This window comes from Typopeltis vanoorti, chromosome 3 (assembly GCF_054136105.1).
Source record: "Typopeltis vanoorti isolate ZY-2024b chromosome 3, IOZ_Tvanoo_1.0, whole genome shotgun sequence".
Taxonomy (NCBI): Eukaryota; Metazoa; Arthropoda; class Arachnida; order Uropygi; family Thelyphonidae; genus Typopeltis; species Typopeltis vanoorti.
In genome coordinates this window covers 171,144,400-171,167,109 of record NC_143551.1, presented here as the reverse complement: position 1 = coordinate 171,167,109, position 22,710 = coordinate 171,144,400, and the positions used below count along the sequence as shown (strand labels likewise).

Genomic DNA, 22,710 nt, shown 5'->3' with positions numbered 1-22,710 from the left:
AACGCCTTTTTTCATATAATTTATTATTATTATTATATTTATCCCAAGTTTTTCTCCCTGAAACTTGGGATAAATATAAGAATAATAATAAATCATAAAAAAATCCTCCACTCGCTCATACTGAAGTATAATATAGGTGGTTTAAAAATATGTAAAAATATATAATTTTTGTATTTTCCCTTCAGCCTTGTGAGGCAGCATACGCTACTAACCAGGGAGATGAACAAGTTGGCTTCCAGTTGCCTTCCTTGCAATAAGTATATTTATACTGTAGCCGTGTGTGTTCACGGGACCGATTTGCCTGTTTTGAGGGATGAAAAACCCGAGTTACCGGGAGAAAAAGACATTCAGAACCGAGGCTTATAACGTGTGTTTCCATGGTACCGCAATATGAAAGCCCCACATTACCCAAACCAACATGCAGCGCCATCTTCATTGGTGCAAAGAACGTGTGTACAGTTAGACGTGGAAGATTGGAAAGCTTTGTTTTCCAATATGTGCTTTCCAAGCATGTGAAAGGTGGGAGAATTACGTCACACCCTCTGTCGAGGATGGACGGGTGTGGCAGATGCTCGGTGATCTTACCAGAGTGCGTAACTCCAACTATGTAATTCGGAGGTGGTGTGATGGTATGGTCCTGATTTTCCGTTGGTTTGGCCTCGGACCTCTGTTTGTGGTGCCACGAACATTGCACTTCGAGAGGTATCTGAACATTTTGGACAATGCAATGCTTCTTACTTTATGGCGTTTCTACGGAATTGACCATTTCTCTTGCACCGCAGCACATTACGTTCCACCTGACATGTGACATGTTTCATTGCAAATACTCCAGTCTGTCAGAATCTTAGTGACTTAGAGTGGCTACTTACCAGTGTAAGGCCTATCATATATATTGGATCCTAAAACAGCGTTCTGAGCTTATTTAACCCCCCACCCACTCACGGCGCAATGCCCGATAAGTTTTACAGCTTTTTGAGAATGAGATTCATGTAAAAATCTACTTAGGCACAGATGACACATGATGAAACATGATCGCACATAAGAATAAGAAATGCAGAACGGAGTTTATTTTTATAATAATTCATTATTTTGATTAAAATATTATTATTGTTGTCGTCGTCATCATCATCAGAGCTCCATCGTGTCAAACGACTCATGCGTGAAATCTCTCTCTCTCTCTCTTGCACACACACACACACACGTAGCTCATCATACGAGGGGGAAGCTGAAAATTCCTGATAAACATTTAGAGCAAAACTGATATTGAAGCAGCTGATATAACCACGACAAAGAACATATCTTAAAATGCTTTAATCCCCATGTTTCATCAAATTGTAATAATCTGTTCTATTTTTTTAGGATACATAAGAAGACATATCAGAGGTTTTGATTATCACATGGTAATTATCACAACTTTTCAGCACACTCTCGTATGTACTTTAAATTCATTCACTATCGTCTCCGCACTTACCACACTCTCGGACAATGTATTTTAACCTATCACTCTCTACACACAAAATAAAAACATACTCCCTGCCTCGCTTGCTCACATCCTCTTTATAGAACTTGCTCAGATTGACTCTTTTTCTCTCCCTGTCTCCACCCACTCTATGAAAAAAATCTAATTTACAATAATCTGGTATTAAACTCTTACCAACTTATGTCTCAATCACTTTTCGCCTACCCCTAATATTCGTTAGACTCCGCAATTTGCATTCCCTTAATTTCATATTCAACCGAGATTATGAACCGCCTTAGTCAATTGTCCCTGTACCCTTTCCAACATCTTTTTTTTAAGCAGGTGAACAAATCTGAGCAATCTATAAACGGTGTGATCAAAGCTTTATACAATGGAATCATAAGCTAGACGCTAATATTCTGTCATCATTGCCACAATCCGCTGTGTTGCCCCCAGAATTTTGCCGAAATTTTTCCGAAATGTTAGGCCCATATCTAAAATCAATCCCAGATCTCTCATATGATCTACATCAAACATGTCTCCCACCAATTTTAAACTCTGCATCCCATCCTTGCTTCCCAAATTTTAAAACATTACAATTGACAACACTGAATTGGTAATCCCAAGTCACTTGCCAATTCACCCAATTGATTCAAGTCCTCTTGCAAGGCTGCAATATCTGTTCTATTCCTCATAGTTCCTCCCAACTTTGCATCATTTGCAAATACCTGCATATTAACAAAACTCTTCCCACTATCATTATTTTACTTCTAATTTTATAAGCAAGAAACATTGCAATTATAAGTACTGAAATTTCATGCAGAACTTGTTATATTTATAAGTACAGCGCATTTGATTTACTTACACATCATGAGGCTCATCAGCAGCTGAAAAAGAAACAAAAATCAGAATTAAACAGTGCAGATTACAGTAACGTTTTCTTATTTATTATTGTATTACATTAACTAACCAGAAAAAAATAAAAAATTCAAGATCAGAATCAAATTAAGATATTTTGAAAAATAAATGTGATAATTTATATAGCTGCTTAATGAGAACTCCATTTATTAAGAAAATATTTGCTTTTGACATTTAGACCATTGTATATCGCCTTCGGTTTATTAGTTTATGTATTATTCAAAGGAAATTATTCAAAGTCATTATTTATATACATACTATTTGGCCAGGAAATTAGAAATCCTACCTGTATATCTAGACGAAGGAACATTTGTGATAATAGTTTGAATCTGATATATTTCCTAATAACCTGAGAGGTATCTAGATTTGGTAATAATAGCTGAAAGAGCCTTGAAAGGATGATGGGGAAAATGCACTTTGTTGCAGCATACTGTCTCTCAATATCCCAGGGATTCGGCACCATTATTCTGTTTTTAACACTGTAATTAATGTATATTAAGATGTGTATATCCCATCTTATAGTTTTTGCACTTTTTTTGAAGGCGACCTAATTCAATGATATCCACTTCATGAGTACTACATGCCCATTTTGGGACTCGGTTATATCATACATACAGCATACATACTGTTCATCTGGAAATGGAAGTTTTTTTTTTCTTTTCTTATATTTCCTTTGTAACTCGGGGATAGGCTGTAATTTTTGGCCGACAGTGCACTCGTTACCTTATTTTTACACCAAATACAAGTGCTTGTAGTATTTCATTCAATATCCAAAATACAATTAACAGGAAAATCCAATTATCTTACTCGTAACCAGTGCATTAGTAAAATTTATTCATGAAGTTATCCTAGCAGGGATGAAACAACCTCCCTTTGACTTAAAAACCTGGCAATAAAGGATCCTTTTTTACATTTCATACGATTTTGACACTTTCGTGGTTAACATACGTCAAGATCAAGCGTCATCTGTGCAATACTATGAAGCGGAAGTGCCCAGATGTTTTCCATTACTTTCATTTCATTACATAAATCAGAAAAACTGACAAAACATAGATTGGCATGTTATTTAAACGGACGGTTACGAGTTGCGTTAAAATAAACCTTAGCGGATATTTTAAGGAGAGAGTGAGAGAGAGAGAGAGGTCATTTAAGAAACTAGACGAATTTACATATTTCGAAAACTGCTAGTTTACTAGTAGTTTTCGAAATAGTCAGAATTTTGTAAAAATATCGATCCTAAATATACTCGAGTATATTTGGTCAACCTAGTTCGCCGAGTGCATACGGATTCCGCCTCACAAACAGGCTGTGGATTCATATGCTACTGCGGCACGGTTTGGTTTGCAGTAATTGCGACTAAAGTAGCTAGAGACTAAAGTTAGTGTATTATATTTAACTGTGTATTCTGCGAGAGGAAAAACCCAGCCACCTCTGTATGAAGAAAGATAATTAACTTTCGGCTGAAAAGCCGTTGTAGGGATTCAACAGATGCGCTATGGAGTCACTCTTTGGCATGGGGTGCTAATAAATAATGAATGCCTTTTGGAGGTAAATGAATTTCATCATCCGGTATGAGACTTCCCCTCCCCCCTTCTTACTGGGCATTTCACGTAGGATTATGATCTTTCGAAGATGAGATTCACATTTAAGACAATGTGACACAAGAAAACCAATTTCCTTTAAATATATATATATCATTTAGCTAATTAATTCACCCTAATTTTGACTTGAATGACTAGACTGAATGGATGTAGCGAATAAAGTTACAACATGAAGTTGTATATTGCTTTGCTGGTCTGGAAAAAACCGAGGTAGATGGGGACTCCGAGAAATTATGGATTCGAATATTTCAATATCAGCATGATTATCTGTGAACGTTTTCGTGGAAGATGAATTCCATTATTCGATGAGATCCTGCTAGTAGGAAGTATATTCGACTGAAAAGGTTGCGCTTTTGTTTTCTAAAAAACCAATGTTTTAGAAACATTTTCTGAATTATTAAAATCGATAATTCAGAAAGTAAGCGACTAACTTCTCAAAATTCCTATAATAAGATGCATCTGGCTTTTTTTCAATGATAGTTTCACGTGTACCGCACGTGTGTATATACATGTGCCTACTTTCCTGCGGAACTTGAAGCAGTCCCTGTCTTATAATAAATAATAGTTCCCGGAGCATGTAATGTAAACTTTTCAAAACATTCGATAGAAAACATCACTTCCACATGTTAGTTTCTGATTTAAGAATTCGTCAATTGCAGAGTGCAGAGTACTTTGAGATAACAAATGGATCTTGAATTAGCATTACGATCCGGGATGTTAACACGTCAAGTCGATGTGTTAGCATCCCGGAAAAGTCAAAACTCTATAACAAATTTTTTCCATAAGTTTATCAAAAATCCAAAGTTGAAAAGAAATTATTTCCTTTAATATTATCCAGTGCACATTAGATTCTTCTAACCAACATTGGTCTACGACCATAATTAATCATCATTAATTCCGATGTTTGGTCATCAACAGACAAATGCTAAATTAATTTGATTATATACGTTAGCAACATCTCATCTTAACATCTTACTTTAACTGAGCATGCTATTTACGAAATGTATACCTCGAAAATTGCACGTTGCAAAGATTCACGTTTGTTCTCTAAAAACCAACGTTTTAGAAACACTTTTTCTGAATTGTCAAAATCGTGTAATCGACGAATTTCTCAAAATTCTTATAATATGATGCACGATACACTGGCTTTTATAAAAAAAAAATAAGATATTTGCATATTATATATATATATATAATATATACACACACACACATAATACATACATATATATATATATACATACATATATATATATATATATATATATATACATACATACATATATATATATATATATATATATATATACATATATATATACATACATACATATATATATATATATATATATATATATATATACATATATATATACATACATACATATATATATATATATATATATATATACATACATATATATACATACATATATATATATATACATACATATATATACATACATATATATATATATACATACATATATATACATACATATATATATATATACATACATATATATATATACATACATATATATATATACATACATATATATACATACATATATATATATATACATACATATATATATATACATACATATATATATATACATACATATATATATATACATACATATATATATATACATACATATATATATATACATACATATATACAGGGTGTTCGGGATAAATTTGACATATTTATAATTAATTATATTTTTCCGTAAGTTACATGTATTAACACATACTTCTCTTCATTTAAAAGTTTGGACCCTTCTTCATTCATATACAAGATGTCAGAAAGGATGGATAGCTGGAACCCACCTGAATCATGGAAGAGAATAACTTGTATCATGATGATTCGTGCCCGCCATCAAAATAAGGATATTACGACTGCTGCCCAATGCTCCCTGAATACAGTAAAAACAATCAGGCATGAACTAGAGACTTGCAATGGTGACTACGAGGATGTAGCAAGAAGAAAGATCCCTAGCAGAAGATCTGATTGCGTTCGTACAGCAGAATTCCTCGCAAATCTGCAGGAACAGGTGTTGAAGAACCCTGGCATTGGAATTCGGGCTTTGTTCGTGGAGTTGCTAACTGTAGTCAAGCCCTGGATAACAAGGGTAGCCAATGGTAGGCCGTATGTATGGCAGCAGGATTCGGCCCCTTGCCACACCTCTGGGAAAAGTCAAAAATGGTTGTCTGAAAATTTCTACGACTTCACCAGTCCAAATGTTTGGCCTCCAAACTCCCCAGACCTTAACCCCATGGATTATTTTGTATGGGGCGCAGTTGAAAAAGACACCAATCGCACTTCCAGTAATACAAAAGCCCAGTTAATGGATAAAATTAAAACAGTTTTTGCGGCCCTTCCCAGGGAGACTGTAGCATCAGCTTGTTCGAGGTTCCGAAGCAGAATTGAAGCTGTGATCGATGCTAATGGTGGTTATTTTGAGTAAATCTTGTTGATAGTATTGTAATTAACTCTGCCTGTAATGTTTTTTTGTCAATTCATTAAATTTAATAGATACAAAGAAGATTTTCTTTTTCCTTACGAAACTGTCAAATTTATCCCGAACACCCTGTATATATACATACATATATATATATACATACATATATATATATACATACATATATATATATACATACATATATATATACATACATATATATATACATACATATATATATACATACATATATATATACATACATATATATATACATATATATATATATATATATATATATATATATATATACATACACCCACACACAGAGAGAGAGAGAGAGACTCCATAATAAGAGAAAACTGCGAAACGGAACAGGCAAATGCTATTCCTTGATGAGAAGAATGAAGACGAAGAAGAATCATAGGTCTAAAGAATTTATTTGTAACACAAAATTACTTGTGTTAAAAAGAAAAGTCGGATCGGTCACATTAAAATTAAGAATTATAAGGAAGCAGTTCTTGCGTCTGCTTTTGATGAAGAAAAATTCATCTCTAAATTGATGATTTTTCTGAAGGATGCATTAGGTCAGTCATACAATTGGAAGTTATTGTGTATCGTGCGTATCTCTTGTCCATTGGACATATACTTCGAAGAGGGAGTATTAATTTATCTTTTAACATTTCCAAAGAGTGCAATAATAATCTTTGCTTTCAAATGAAATTAACAATACCTATTCAGTTTTCTTATTAGTGACTCGGGTATTATGGCTATCACGTAAGAAGCAGAGGCACGCTGTTGAAAACGCTCAAGTGCTGACACTGACCTTATACCATCACCTTGGTACCAGAGCCTGATTAATATTCAATGTCAGACCAAGTTAGTGTTAAAGGTGTCTAGCCAAGGTCTGAACCTGGCACCGATGATCGTTTTTATACCGTCTCCCGAGCTTCTGTGTAACAGTTTCAAGTTCAGTGCTAATGTTCTGGGCTTCTCAAATTCAAGCCGCTCATTAATCATGCTTTTTAGCTTTCCAACAACATCAGACGCACTTCCACCCACGTACTCCAAACACAGCTCTACAACTCGCATTAAAATCAAGCAACTAGAACACAGCACAACTCACGGGATTTTAAAAAATGCTGTTCAAGTAGCTGAATATTACTTTTGAATATGGTTACGGTAAGATTCAGCTACCCTTTTTTCACCATCTAATTCCCTATAGGAACTTATTTTAAATGTTGAAACTAATTAGGATCACAGTCATAAAAATGAGGTATGCATAAAGACTGACCAAAAAAAGTGTAGATTTGAGTGGTGCTTTTGTTATACCATGAGTGCCCAGTGGCGAATAGTATGTACTTTATTCCAAACAAACTATTGATAGTACAGACAATATGAGCTCGCTGTATTTCAGAGAGGCATGGCCGCTCTCGAAATTCAGTGGATTGTTTCCGCTCAACATTACTAGGTGTCTAAGAATCAGGAACGACGGGTCGAGAGTGAGAATACTTGAAGCGCTAAGCAAAATGTGGTTTCGATTGTTATCTTCCATCACAAAGGAATTTGGCATTATAAATTACACAAGGTAGGTCAGATAGGTAATCAGTTGATCTGTACGTTGATCGTTAATTAACATTTCAGTTTACAAGTTCCGAATTGTCTCCGCGATGTTTCCGGAAACAGACGCCAAGTTAATCCTGTAAGTGATAATTTCACCATTATCACTGTTTTTGTTATAATTTTTCACGAAATTTTAAATATTGTAAGTGGTAAATTTTAATAATACTTAAAACGGCATTGGAAAGTTCTAAAATTAGCAGCTGCTCAACTGCATACATTAAGGCGGCTTCGGTTTTAACTCTGTAGATTACAACTTTTTTTTTTCTTTTTTTCAGCTTCAGTCTTGATATTATATGATTAGACTGGTTTATAACGAGGGCTTAGCCATTAAATAGCACTGTTTCGAACAACTTAGATTTTCTCCAGAATCATAAGCTGATGAAATTAACAGGGATAAAGCACTTTCTGATGAAAATTACCCAACCACCACAATGACTCCATTTTCTGAAGTTGATTCTATGTTATAAATAGTATTAAGGAAAATTGCAATGATTACAATCAGCTGCAAACTATTTTAGAAAAAACTTACAGGAATAAGACAAATTTTCGGAAACTGTTTTGAGGGAGAAATAAAAAAAGAAAAAGATAAAAGGCTTCCGAGCTTTTCTGAGATCTCTACAATCTAAATCTCTCTACAACCTATATATATATATATATATATATATATATATATATATATATATACACACACACACACACACACACTGAACAATTTTAAAGTGTCTGATTTAGACCACACTTGAAATGTGCAATAGCCTGGATCGCAGTCGCGGAGCCGATGCAACATTTGGTTTCGGCTGGAAAGACCTGAGTTCGCGCCCAGCCAAGGAAGAGAATAATTTTCTAAGGACTTTTCGACTGAAGGTGAATAGTTTGTCTCATACGGATGTAGCAAAGGTTATCTTTGGATTCTCTGGTTTTCCATTAAGCAAAACTAGGAGAACACGCGCACGCACACGCACACACACAAAATACAATGGCAGCTTCAGTTGCTTCTACTTTAATTTAGGCAATGAATCATTTCGATCATTCTTGCTTTGAAAAAATCTGTAAATATTATCAAATTAATATTTAAACAGAATACTTACGACTAAAGTTGAGATTAATCGAGGCAGACACGTCTCCCTGTTTATTTTTTGCAGTCACTTTATAGAGACCGGCATCAGTTTCGAAGACATCATCCAAATCCAAAGTGATGTTGTATTTGTTAGGACCGATCTCATTGATACGAATGACTGTACGGTGATCATCAAATAGCTGGACATCTTCTCGATACCAAGCTATTTCTGGACGAGGATTAGCAATAAGTTGGCATTCGAACACCAACCTATTCCCGTCGTCTTCTTGGCGTAATTGTGGCTTTTGAGTAAAAGTAGGAGCCACTTCTTCTTGAACGCCCATCTTGAAAGATGAGCGTCCTCTTCTCTACACCGACCACCAGTAAAAGTGTCAAAAGATGGAAGAGAAGGCCTGAAAGTACAAAGGAGAAAGAAATTTAATTGCTATACAATTAACGAAGCAAATATGAAAAGTGAAATAACCGTTACTAAACTTTTGCACATCTTATATTTCTAATATAATATTCCTAAATATTTCAGCAGTAATGATAATTCTCGCTCACCGCCACTGCTTCCTATGCACATGTAGCTTTTGTAATAGAAATGTCAGTCGCATCGTAAGAAATCTGCAAACTACCGAAAAGTAAATATTCCCATTGGATGCGAAATAGACAAGTGCTGTCTTTCATTACTATATATTTATCTTAAGGGTGGGCTACTACGGAAGTATCTTGGTTGATGAACGAGGTAGTCATAAATGGGCTGGAAAAGAGCCCAAATATTAATCATGTAGTCTGTTTACAAGTGTAAATCTGCTTGATCTGCTGTATTGTCCAACCATTTCCTCTATTAAAATTAAGCAAAATTCCTTTTACAACAGTTCATCGTATTCAAGACGTTTATGAAACTTTTGGAGTCTTGAGGCAAAAATATTTCGATACCTCAACTTTTTGTAAATAGGCACTCCCCCCTCCCCCCCCCAAAAAAAAAGCTACAGCAACTGTCTAGATCTGATTTGCCGAATAGGTGAATATCTACTTTCACACCAGCAAACTGTGGGCTCTAATTTCACTGTGGCATTGGTGTTTGCGAGTCTTTAGTTACTCTGCCTTCTTAGTTGAGATCTGAAGTGGCTATAAAAAGTACTATGTTTAGTCTCCAAGGCAGTGTTCCAATAATATTTAACCATGAATCCACTCATAGTAATAATGTGCTCTAGCAGGTTTACTACCTTTGTTAGGAGGGGGGGGGGGTTGGTATCATGCAAATATGTAAAATAAAATACTCTATACGAAACGTGAATAACATAATATTCGTTAAGTATTTAAAACAATATACAGTAATATATATTAAGTGTAAAAGAAAGTGCTGAAATTAATATGAATTTTATTACTTAAAAATAACAAAATATCATTATATTTTCATCACATACAAACAAATGCTCTATCATGAGAAACGAATTAGGAATTCAAATACTACAGCGTAATAAGATCTAGAGGGATTAATTTACTCTCAAACCTGTTGATTCGCTCACATTTCACGTGTAAGTAATGAGAATTCCAATCACCTAGCTCTAAGATATATTTCTACACATATGTTTCATATATTTATATTATGATATATCAATATTATGATATATCCAGTGGCGCACCCAGAGGGGGGGGGGTGCAGGGCCCTGCCCTCCCCCAGAAAGAAAAAGGAAAAAAACACTAGAAAATTTCCAAAAAGCATTTCCTAATTATAATTTTTTTTTTTTTTTATTTATGTTGTGTCGTGGCTTCTATTTCTATACTACTTATGAATTAGCGATCATTGCAGATGCTCAGTCATAGCTCGTATGCGATACGTAGTGTGTATTCTCAAATCGTCTAGTCAACTTTAACTTTAAAACAATTAAGTTTAACTTTAATTAACTTTGAAATAATATATATATATATATATATATATATATATATATATATATATGATCATATCCTTGAATATAATGATTTTGTCTAATAACTAAGACAAGGACTAAAGCACGAAATTTCAGAGAGAAAACCATGGCGCCATCTATTGGTTTATTTGAAGAGCTGTTTGTATTGATTTCTTTATGTCATTTTCATATTCATAACTGACATTTATACATTTATAAATATATTTTCTTTATTAAATTAATAATAAAAACATTTCTTTTGAGGTTTATTTTGAAGTTTATAACTTCAAATTGCGAAAATTTCTCAAAAGGGCAGATAAAAAAAATTGTTGAAACAAACATTGCTGCTTCAAATAAATTAAATAATACAAATGAGAATTCAGTGATTCTCGGAATGCTTCCATCTCATTTTCATGTTCGCATCTTATTTTCTTTGAGGCTATTCTGAGATCAATTTCCTGTTGCTGCTCTGCTTTTTCAACCATTAGTTTATGCTTGTGATTTAAGATTTCCAAATCATTGTCAGAGTTCCTTTTTAATGTCATCATTTCTTGGTAAAACTTTTTTTTCCTGCTGCTCTCGAGTAAACTGGGCTTTTATTTCCAGATCCTGGAACTGTTTAGTCTCCTGTTTTTGCTGGATTTTCAGTTCTCGTAACTCCTGTTTCCTTACATTATGATCTTTAAGTTACTTGTTTTCTTCATAATCATCATATATAATTTGACTTGTTGCTGTCGTCATAATGACACCATCAATCACGATCTGTCGAGTATTTTTAAGCGTTTTTGGTCTTGAAACAGCTTTATTTACAGTACCATTAGCTTTTTTTAAAATTCAATGTGCCCGTTTGTTCAGGCTTTCTCCTCGGAATCACATGGGCTTCTTCACGACTCTTATTTTCCTTGTCACTACTAGTCAAAAGTAGAAATGCTTTCTGTATTTCTTGTGATTTTTTTTTATTAGATGAACTTTTTGAAGTAAAACTATATGAGATGCTATTAACAGTGGGACCTCCCGCGATGAGTCTTTTCGAGGTTTTAATTTCAATAATAATAAATGAATTCTATTTTTATACAATAATAACGAGATACTGTGACTAATGTTTGAGATTGAAATTATAGTTTTTGATACATACGTAAGTTATAGAAAATAAAAATATCAAAATCTCGTCTTAAAAAATTTTGAATATTTAATATTCAATGAAAAAAAGCGTTAGCTAATTTATTTATTTATTTATTATGAAATCTTCAATTTAACAGTTTTTCGTGTCCTTGCTGGGTTTTGGATCCAATTAATCAAGAAATAGAAATGAACGAGGTAAGTTTTAATATTATATTTTTCTCGCGGAATTCATATAAAATGATACTGTTTAATTAAAAATATATTTGAAATAAAACACAGAACAATGCATAGTATGGGTTAGGAGTTAACTTTTACGTGCATTTCGCGAATGCATAAGCAGTCTTTAGATTCCTTTCACCAGTCCATTATTGTTCAAGTTATTCAAAGACTCTGATTGGGCGGATATTCGTGACAAATGGTATTACATTGTTCTTGCAAAATTTTTCAAGGATTCCAAAGTTCTGCAGACAACCAGAAATAATGACAATCGAATTTCAAAGTTAAACCCTGAAAATTTTAAAAATTTCTAAATAAATAATTAAAATTGGTATTGCCTGTAACATGCAATAATTTCGTTATTAAATTAATTGTACGTTCAAGATCGCTTCAAAGAAAAAAAATTATTATAATTTCGTTTTAATTATGAAATATATACATATATTGTATATATACGCTGCATGGAAAAAAGTAAACGGAAATTGCAGTCCTATCATAGTGCAAGTAACAAACAGCCATGGCGCCCACCTGAATAAGATGTAGGACCTTATTTGGCTGCGATGGGTGCCGCAATCCTATGGCATACGTTCCATAAGAGTACGATAGCGATCAATGGGAAATTTGGCCTGTAGGCATATAACGAGGTCCAGGATCGTTGTAGGTGGACGTACCTTGACATCACCTGGCGCTCCAGTTCATCCCGCAGATGCTCAATAGGACTGAGATCACGGCTCTGTGGAGGCCAGTGACGTCCATGTTCACAAGCCACGCAGTTATAGTAACAACCTGACTGCATTGTCTTACAAAGAAACAATGGTCATTTCAGTAGAAACCACAAGGCGGGAAGAACTACATTATCAAAAATGTTCAGATACCTCTCTGAGAAGAATGTTCGTGGCTACACAAACAGAGTTTCGAGACGAAACCAGGGGAAAACAGAACCATACCATCACAGTGCCACCTCTGAATTTCATAGTTGGCGTTTACACTCTGGTAAGAGATCTTCATCGGGAATCTGGCACATCCACACGCGTCCATCTGCTCAGAAGGTGTGGCGTGATTCGTCACTCCATAACACAGCTTTCCAAGCTTCCACGTTTCACTGTACACGCCCTTTGCAGCACTGAAAATGACGATACTTGCTGGTTCGGTAATTTGGGGCTTGCATATTGCAGTCCTACCATGGAAACCATTGTTGTGAGTTTCGGTTCTGATGCTTTTGTGCAGATTGGTGTTCCAGTCGATGCCCGTAACTTCGTATTTAGCGTGCAGGCTGACGAATATCGTTTTTACATATCATTCTTTGTAGCACCCTACGGTCATGTTCGGTGAGTGTGGTGTATCGTCCACTGAGGATAGCACTTACAGATGACTCCCTGCGCTTCCATCTCAGTGTGGTATCATTGATTGTTGACCTGCGATGGCCCAATTTGCCGAACAGATAGGCCTAAAGCATCCTATCGCAACACCCTCTTTCAAACTTCCTCAGTTCCCTTCTCGCAGCCACCAGCACGTAATTGCCCTAACTTCGAAGCATAATATTCATCAAATTTATACCTGCTACAAACACGTGATGCACCTTGCCCGTTGAGCGACCTTTAACTTCTTCCCAAGCAGTGTATATTACCATTATAGGCAATCCCAATTTTAATTATTTAGAACAGTTTTAAAAATTTCAAGATTGAACTTTGATTATATAACTGAGCATTTTGAGATAAATGCGACAAAGTAAAATTATGTCTGTAATTCATATGTCAAAAACGAATCTCCCAAAATATTATGATAATGGATGGATCGACTATACTAGAATGTTACGAAAAGAACCTTTTTTTTTGTATGTGTGTGTGATCACCCGAAATCTTTCCCTTACTAATAATGCGTTAGAATATATAGATATTCTAAATATAGTCTAAACGCAGAAATAAAAAAAACTAACACAGATCTTCATAAATCGCAACTATCCTACACAACTGATTAACTACGCAAACAGGACGGCAAAAAACCGCCAAAACAACCCAAGTACCAAAACGAACTTCCCAACACAAAAAATTATCAAACTACCATACACTCAAAACATATACAAAGCCTATAAATACATCTTCAAACATACTGACTAGAAACTGGTATTCACCACAAACCAAAAACTGGCAAATCTCCTAAAATCCACCAAACCTCACACACAGAAAGAAATATTTGAACATCACAATGTAGTCTATAAATTTCCCTGCCAAAAAGACTGTGATATCACCTACACATGTTCCACCATCAGGTCTTTATGGGCAAGACTACAAGAACACTTCTGTGATTGTAACATCCCTATTCCTGAACATTTAAATACTAAAAAACGTAACATCAAAAAGAAAAATCGAATACAAAGCACAGGAAAAACGGAAATAGCTGTTCACGCCCTTGAACAAAAACATACCCCGAAGATCGACAAGGCCATCATAGTAGACAGACAAGACAATGAAACAATGCTCAGAATATCGGAAACAATAGCCATAAAATGTGACGCTAACTCTATCAACGTACACAGGCCCTACATAATCTCCGAGGTTTGGAAGCTTCACAACATAAAATTGAGGTCACAACCCCGACCAATAAGCGATAACACAAACACTTCAAAAACAGAAGCACCTGCCCGACCTGACATAGCATCCACTTTCCAAATGTGTTCAGATGACGACCAAAAATAGTCTAAACGGACCGCACCCCGTCAACCCCCTTTTCCCCTCCCTATATAAAAAATCAACCCTTTCACCTTTTCCCCACCCTATATAACATAATAATATAATATATATGTTTATATATATATATTACTGAAAAAAACCCGGGTTTTTCTAATTTAATTCTCCCAAATTGCCTACCCCCCCCTCCACACACTCAGTAGTTTTTGGACATCACAGAAAGAAGAAAAGCCACAACACCCAGAAAAAGGTATGTGTAAATTTCTCTTCCTTATGTTACATATACTTTTTGGTAAATTTGCATCTACAATGCCCTAAGAATCCATGAGTAAATAGCCAATGACATTTAAACAGGGGCACTCCTAAACTGAAGCAGGCAAAATAGCCGTAATTATAATATATAGATATTTTACAGAGTAACATTAAGATTTTAATTGGTTCCTGCTTAAAAAAATCTTATTACCCCTGATACGACAGTAATACGGAGTTAATCTCTATCCAGTGCAATCACGCCCACCTAGACCCATTATGAGGTAGACTTCGTCGCCCGATGTAAATGAAACACCGTCATCATTTTTCTTATTGCAGGCCTTGTTGATCTCTACAGCAGGGTTTGCGGTTTTTGTCACTCCTATATTCTCCATGTAGTGTGAATGATACCCTTTAAGGGCATGGGAAACATTCTTAGAGATCCAAACTACCTCCATCGGACATCAGTAAAAACAGTGGCGAACGAGTTAGGAAGCTTCCTGGTCAACTGGGAAGCCTCCCATAATCCCGCTGCCACTTACTCTATAAACTGTGCCTGGAGGAGAGGGAGTTCGAGTAGTGGTATGCTGGAGGAACCATACTGAAAGCAACCAAGTAGAATTTTTTGCTTTCAGTATGGGTGCCATGTCCAAGAATCTCTCTCTCCCTACTCACTACATGTACTTACCCTATCTTTTCATACAACTGAGAACCAAAATGAAACATACAAACAACGACAGTGACTGTACGATCAAAATAAATCTCACTCGAAAACTAATATCCCCCCCAAAAAAGTCTAACTAAGCACAATATACTAAACATGCCAGAATCCATAGAATAATAAAAAAACTCGCTCTAATATCATCTTTCACAAGATTCGTGGCATCAACTTTAACAAAAATGACACCATTATACTTTTGACTGAAATCCATGTTGCGCTACAATTTGCATACTTCATGGTTCGTTTCTCCACAAGGGCACCTGTACCTTTGTGAGATCTGACGCTGCTTGCGAGTGAATGCTTAATTTAAAATATTCCGCTTTTGACCTCCTCTCCCTCAAGATTTCCTTCGTCCAATTTAGTAATACTCATCTGCTGTATTTACTGCTCTCTCTAAATTCTGAAATCCAGTCTGACCTCTTCACCTTCTTATTCGCGAAGCTCGACCTGCAATCCAGCTATCCAAATAGTGAACGAGACGAGAAAGTGTTTACTATAAGAAATGACCTAAAATCATATCCCTCATCATTCTCAGCAGTGCTTCCAACAGGCACTTAAGCGCCCACGACCTTCCAAGTTTCCTTGGATTTCGTAACCGTAATTCAACGATAATGTGATTAGCTTTATGCCTATAGAGCTAATCACATTTCGGGACGAAAAACCCAAGTTTCCAGGAGAAAAATCCTGTCACCTCCATAGGAAGCCAGCTAACTCACTTCCAGTTGAAAAGCACTCAGAACTTTTTCGCGTCCTAGACAGGATTCAAACCTAGGTCTTTCCAACCAAAGGGTTTCGCCTATATTGAATGAGTTATACTGACAAGGAGGTTCTTTTCATATTCCTTAGTGACCTTGTTGTCCATAAACATCTACATACCTGGATATATGATGTCATTCAACCCCCCCCCGTCGATCTTTTTTTTTTTTTTTTTTTTTTTTTTACAAGTTTTCCTTCCAGATAGATCATAGCGGTAACCTTTCCTCTCAGTAACTTAGATCATACTCTTAGGCAAGTTTCCTGTATCACACAGATTGCCCTCCCTCCAACCATTCCCAACCTCCTGTCCTTTGGCACTACAACGCACCAAGTGGAATGACCTCTGGAACTCCTACTCTTACTTTCCACTGTTGGATTGTTGTTTCCACTCTTGTAACCCCGCTCTTAGTATGTCACAAAAATTACTCTCACTGGTATGAAGGACTTAATTCCTTATTGGACCATCCAAAAGTTGGGGGGGGGGTAAACTTAGCTTACCGTAGTGGCTTGCAAGAAGAACCCTAGCTTCACACACAACCTTGCTGAAGCATGCAATAATACATGTAAAGTAACTATCAGGAAATCGAAATCTGATATAAAGGGCGATATTAGAAACTTCCCAACTTGTTCAAAGGGAAACTTTGTCTTACAAAAGTCATTGAAAGCAACTTATGCTTCCCTCTCTCTCTCTCTCTCTCCTCCGAATAGCACTACTATTATAGCACCTAAATATAAAACTGACTTCCTGGCATCATTCTTTCTACACAATTCCTGCATAGATAATCAAAACAAATCACCTTCTATCATACCAGAATTTCAGTATCATATGCCTCATGTGGTTTTTCAGATATACTAAAAGGTTTTCTGGTCACGTTGGTACCTCCCCAATTATATTCAAACGCTCTGCTCCATAGCCACTTGTCCTTTAACGTTCTACAATCTTCTTTATTCAGATGGCACTTATCCTAAATCATGGAAGCAAGCATACATACATGCAACCTATTCTAAAAATGGCAGATGAAAGTCTGCCGTCTAACTACCAACCGTCATCACCTCAGTTCTCTTCAGTATAATTACAACATCATCAACAGCTAACTTCTTTACTACCTGAAGACCCGCCGGTTAATTGGCGATCACCTGCATGGATTGTTCTGATCTAGGTCCACGGCTGATCTCTTGGCGTTCATTACCCTCCACTGGACATATACCATGGAAATGTTCAAGGAAAAAAAAAAGTCTAACGCTCTTCGAATTTCCGGGGTTTTTGATTGTTTGGCAACGAGGCCTTAAGTGCAAATTTCCTTCTTTCGGTCTCCCTGCCACCAGCTATAACTGGACAGCCAGCTTTCTCTGCTCATTCACTGAGTGTCATCCTGGTGGATGACATCTTTTCTTCGAGTTTCATCAACAATATGGGACTAGTCAGGGCTTTGTTCAATCAACTGTGCACTTTCTCATATACATAAACGACTCTCTCAGTTGCCACGACTATTCGCCGTTTTGGTGATGACAGCACACTTCATTCATCTCTCCAAACCAGGTAGTGGTCAGACATCCCAAGCTTCAAGATCATCTGCCTTAAACTGATCTCCATACAAGAAAACAAGACTCCATAAATACAGTCTTGCTTTCTTACTCGCAAGAATTCTCAGCTTACTTTCTCTTACCCCCATAATACACAAATCACCAGACAGGATCATCCCTCCCTCTCTCTCTCTCTCTCTCTCTATTTGGACTGGCATTTTCTTCCTGCCTCTACTGGCATAAACATATCAGTCATTGATAGCTTCCTCAACCTCTAAAAACTGGGCATTCTCTTCCACTCGAGATGCTATTTTTCATCTACGTAGCTAATATCTCTATATAAATCATACATTTGCCAATCCTACTGCTCATGTGTTCGCGTTGGTATACATAAAACCTCCCTAAAAGTTCTCGATGCTCTCCAGAAGAGAGAGCAATTCGGCTGATAGAAGAACTCCTTACTTCACAGACTCACTTCAACCCTTCAATCTCTATCTCACAGACGCACGGATTCAGCTCTGTGTTTGTTTTACGGGTACTTCCACGGTCACTACTCCAATGAACTGGCAACCATCGTTCCTTTACGTTCTGTTGGGCCTATTGAAACAACAGAAGCAGCTACTCAACATCCTTTTCAGTGCAACTGCAAACACTCCGAACCTATTTCTTCTCCTCCGCATTCCATATACTGCTGTTCTCTAGAACAGTCTTCTTCATAGTTTTTTCCCAATAACTGCAATCTCGAACTCTTCAAGAAAAGTGTCAACTGATTTCTTCTTTCTCAATCCTAACGTGCACACCCTCACACATAGCACTGATGCGCTGTAAGTTCTTCTGTGCCTCATGTATGGGATAAATATGAACAAAGAAAACCAACAGGTGCTTGAGACAACAATCGCAGCTTCATTCCCCGCTCACACTGAAGTCCAAACTGTAAAACAACCATTAAGAAATCTAAGTTTTACTTAAACTACCAAAATCTAGATCCCACGCAACAGCTAAATGCAGTGACCAGCCTCTTGCACCAACACACAGTGATGCTTTTAGTTTCTTAGAAAGACTGTTGGGTGCAATTTTCTGGCCATGTACTCCCACAATGAAAACAAAAAATAAAATGAAATATATAAAGGTCGAGGTTTGTCCAATTACAATAAATGGTCTCTCTCTCACGCACGCACGCACACACACACACACACACACACACACACAGCGACACTACAATAGCAGTATCTAAAGATGAAGCTGACCTCCTGACATCACTCTTTTCTTCCAACCTGCGTAGACAGTCAAAACAAATATCGCATCCATCCATCCATGCCGGGAAAAACGCACCGCACGTCTCCATGGTCATTCACCAGAAAAACAAAAGAAGAATTTTGAATAACCGATTTATTTTTATTTTATTTATTATTTTTTTTTTATGTTGAGCCCATACACGAGAGTTGTACTATAGGTAATCAACCTATAGTACATTAGTTCCGTGTATGGAACTAACACCAGTCCTTTATCATCTCTATAATACTCAGCAGGCATTCTAGAGCAAAGTGTTGACGCGTATCCCTGGAGTACGCGAAAAGTCTTTAGGCGGTACGCGGCACTTTTTTTGAAGTTAATTACTTCTTTTCTTTTTTTTTTGCTTTTATATTTTCTCGCTGTATTGTCCCAAATAAGTGCAAGTGTTCTATAATTAATTTTTCAATACTTAAAAACTAAAGAAAGTTTCAAACAAAATGTTTCGTGCGTTCCAATCAAGTGGTTCAAACTTTTTTGCACGAAAAGTTTAAATTCAAATAATTCGAACCACGAGAACCGAACTGTCCGTTACATTTAGGAATATCTTAAATTGTATACCCCCCCTTCACGTGTGTGCATCTATACATGTTTAGTTGTGAATTTCACAATTAATTGTGAGTGATGTACAGTTTACACGCACAGTTGTGTTGTTGGTATTAATAAATCTTAAAGTGCGTTTAATAAGAATTAAATTAAACATATTTAATATTAACACTCTTATTTCTTAAACCTTTTAATGCAGATCACTCGTTAAACATGAGATGTTTGAAACGCAATAGAAAATAGTGACGGAAATGAAAATGATTATGGTAACTGTGAGAAAGAACATGTTGATACAACAGGATCGAATATTTGTAATGAAAGTAATGAGTGTGAGCCATTAATTTATAACACAAATGTTAAAAAGAAACCTTACTCAAACTAAGTGGATATTGAATCCAACATGATTTCAAAGCCGAATAGAGAAATTTCAAGAGTTTCGTGCCGAATAGAGAAACTATAAAATTTTCGGCGCATCCAAGCGTAAGAAAACCTTTCATGACAGGGGCATACCTACAATGCTTTGCTGCTCCTTTTGGAAAGTCTGCAATTTTCTCTAAATGAAGAAAAAATAGCCTAAGCGAATTCACGTCGTCCAAAACTCAATCCTATCTGAATTTTTACAAAAAGAAATCTAATCTAATTTTGGATTTTAATACTGTACAATATGTCTTCCGTCAATAATTTCGATGCTTAGCATAACAATAAGTCCAACGGGGCAAAAAAAATTATACGTAATAAATTATAATGGAAATTATAATTTATTGCGTATTTTTTATTATAATTCCATTATAATAATAAAAAATCCGCAAATGTTATACTTCTCTTGGCATTTAAAAAGCTGGATTCTCTCTCTCTCTATTCAGTTCCAAAACTACTTATCATTTAAAAATTCCAGATCCGCTTCTGTGTGGATTACTGATATAGGGTCCAAAAAAGTAAAGTAAAGAAATAAACCGTAAAGAATTCTAGCTCTAGTTAACAGAGGAAATCAGTCGCCTAATTATCCATCTTTTACCGATTCAAGTAACTGTTTTGAAGACAGATGCTCAATATCTGTTGTGCCTCCTCTACTGATATTTTCAGAGGTAGTGTCCATCCATCTGAGCTTCATAATTCCAACTCTTTCTCGGAACATGTTAATACCCAAGAAAAAACCAACTGACATCGCTTTTTCGGTTGAACTCCAGTTTTACTCATATGAAATTCTTTTTATTCATTTATTTCTATTGTTTCTGTCTCGAGGAAATGACTCGTTTCAGCGGTATTTCCAAGACTATAATTTACAAGTACTGTATTATAAAAAAAAAAAAAAAAACTTCTCCTTTGCTTAGTCCCCGTGCTATTGTGCTAAACAAATAGCACTAGGGTATTTAGTATTAAAAGGCTATTTACTTTCTCCACAGAAAGTAAATAGCCTTTCACACGCCTTAATGGGAATTCGAACTAGCAGCCATATCAGGAATGATGTGGTTCTTATCAAGCTGTCTAGATAAACGATTGGCTGAGAACTTGTCTCGTGCCGGGACTGTTCTTTTCCTTGATTGACAATTGCAATTTTCCTACTTGTCACTGCTACTTATCCAGGGAAGTCTGGCTGGCACACACTTAAGTTCTTCTGTTTTTTTTTCCAATGCTCAACAATCATGACTACTCCCGATAAAATTGTTGCCAATAGCTATAAACTCTCTGTAAATGAAGCGTCTGCGTGATGCACTCAGAATTGCCACAAACCTTTGTTTGGAAACCAATGTTCTCATTCCGTAAAGCGTCATGCATTTTACAAAATGTATGCTAATACAAAGAAACTTGTAAAAAAAAATTCATTGACACTTAACAAATATCGTCTTTTTCTTTACACGATTTTAGGTTGAGAGTGAATATGCGGTTGTGATGATAAAATAGGTAATTTGGAGAAGGATCCAGCATGGATCCTTCTCCAAAAACAGATAAAATGAACGGACATGCATGACTTTAGTAGCCTCAACGAAATCCTAAACAACGGCATCGATATCCACTCTAAGCTTTCCCTGCATCATCATGAATAATGTTCAGTTTAGCTTTATTGTTAATGGCTATCATAAGTTCCAATTACTTGATTATTTTGCCGGCCTGGTTGATCGAGTAGTTAGAGCATCTACTTTCCAACCAACGAGCTGCGGGTTCGAATCTTGCAGTGAGAATAAATGTTTGTGATTGTCTTCAGGTGGGAGATGAATATCATCGCCCGGTGGGAGATCACCGCCTCTCTTATTGAAGCCCTGAAGTATTAAAAAAAAAACTTCCTTGTTTGGTCGAGACAGGTTTTCCATACTAAGTAAAAAATTAATAAAAATACCAAAAATATATAAAAATTAATGCAAAAAAATTCTTATCTCACAGTATGAATGTACTATAGGTTCACAGAAAAAACTTTTCGTGGGTGGGAGCTAAATGAAAAAAAAAAAGGTTCTTCTCAATCTCTTCCTAGTTTTCTTCACTTCAAGCACCTCTGACTGACTTAAAGATGATTTCGTGATATCTTTTCTTTATAAAATACATTATCAACTATCATTTTAAA

The 22,710-nt window shown here is 35.9% G+C and overlaps 1 protein-coding gene across 4 annotated transcripts in view; it reads right to left on the bottom strand.

The window, feature by feature from the left end:
• The window catches only part of LOC150108743 (twitchin-like), a 2,666,638-nt gene extending 2,657,136 nt beyond the window's left edge, over positions 1-9,502 (bottom strand). For 3 of the 4 annotated variants that reach the window (XM_090390961.1, XM_090390964.1, XM_090390963.1), the window contains exons 1-2: positions 9,158-9,501; positions 2,325-2,346 (exon numbers count right to left, since the gene is read on the bottom strand). In XM_090390961.1, the coding sequence (XP_090247087.1) occupies positions 2,325-2,346; positions 9,158-9,470 (335 nt within the window). In that variant the 5' untranslated portion in view covers positions 9,471-9,501. Of the gene's footprint in view, positions 1-2,324; positions 2,347-9,157 lie in introns of all 4 variants that reach the window. The other variant, XM_090390962.1, reaches the window with a different exon arrangement.
• Between the last annotated feature and the right edge of the window lie 13,208 nt (positions 9,503-22,710).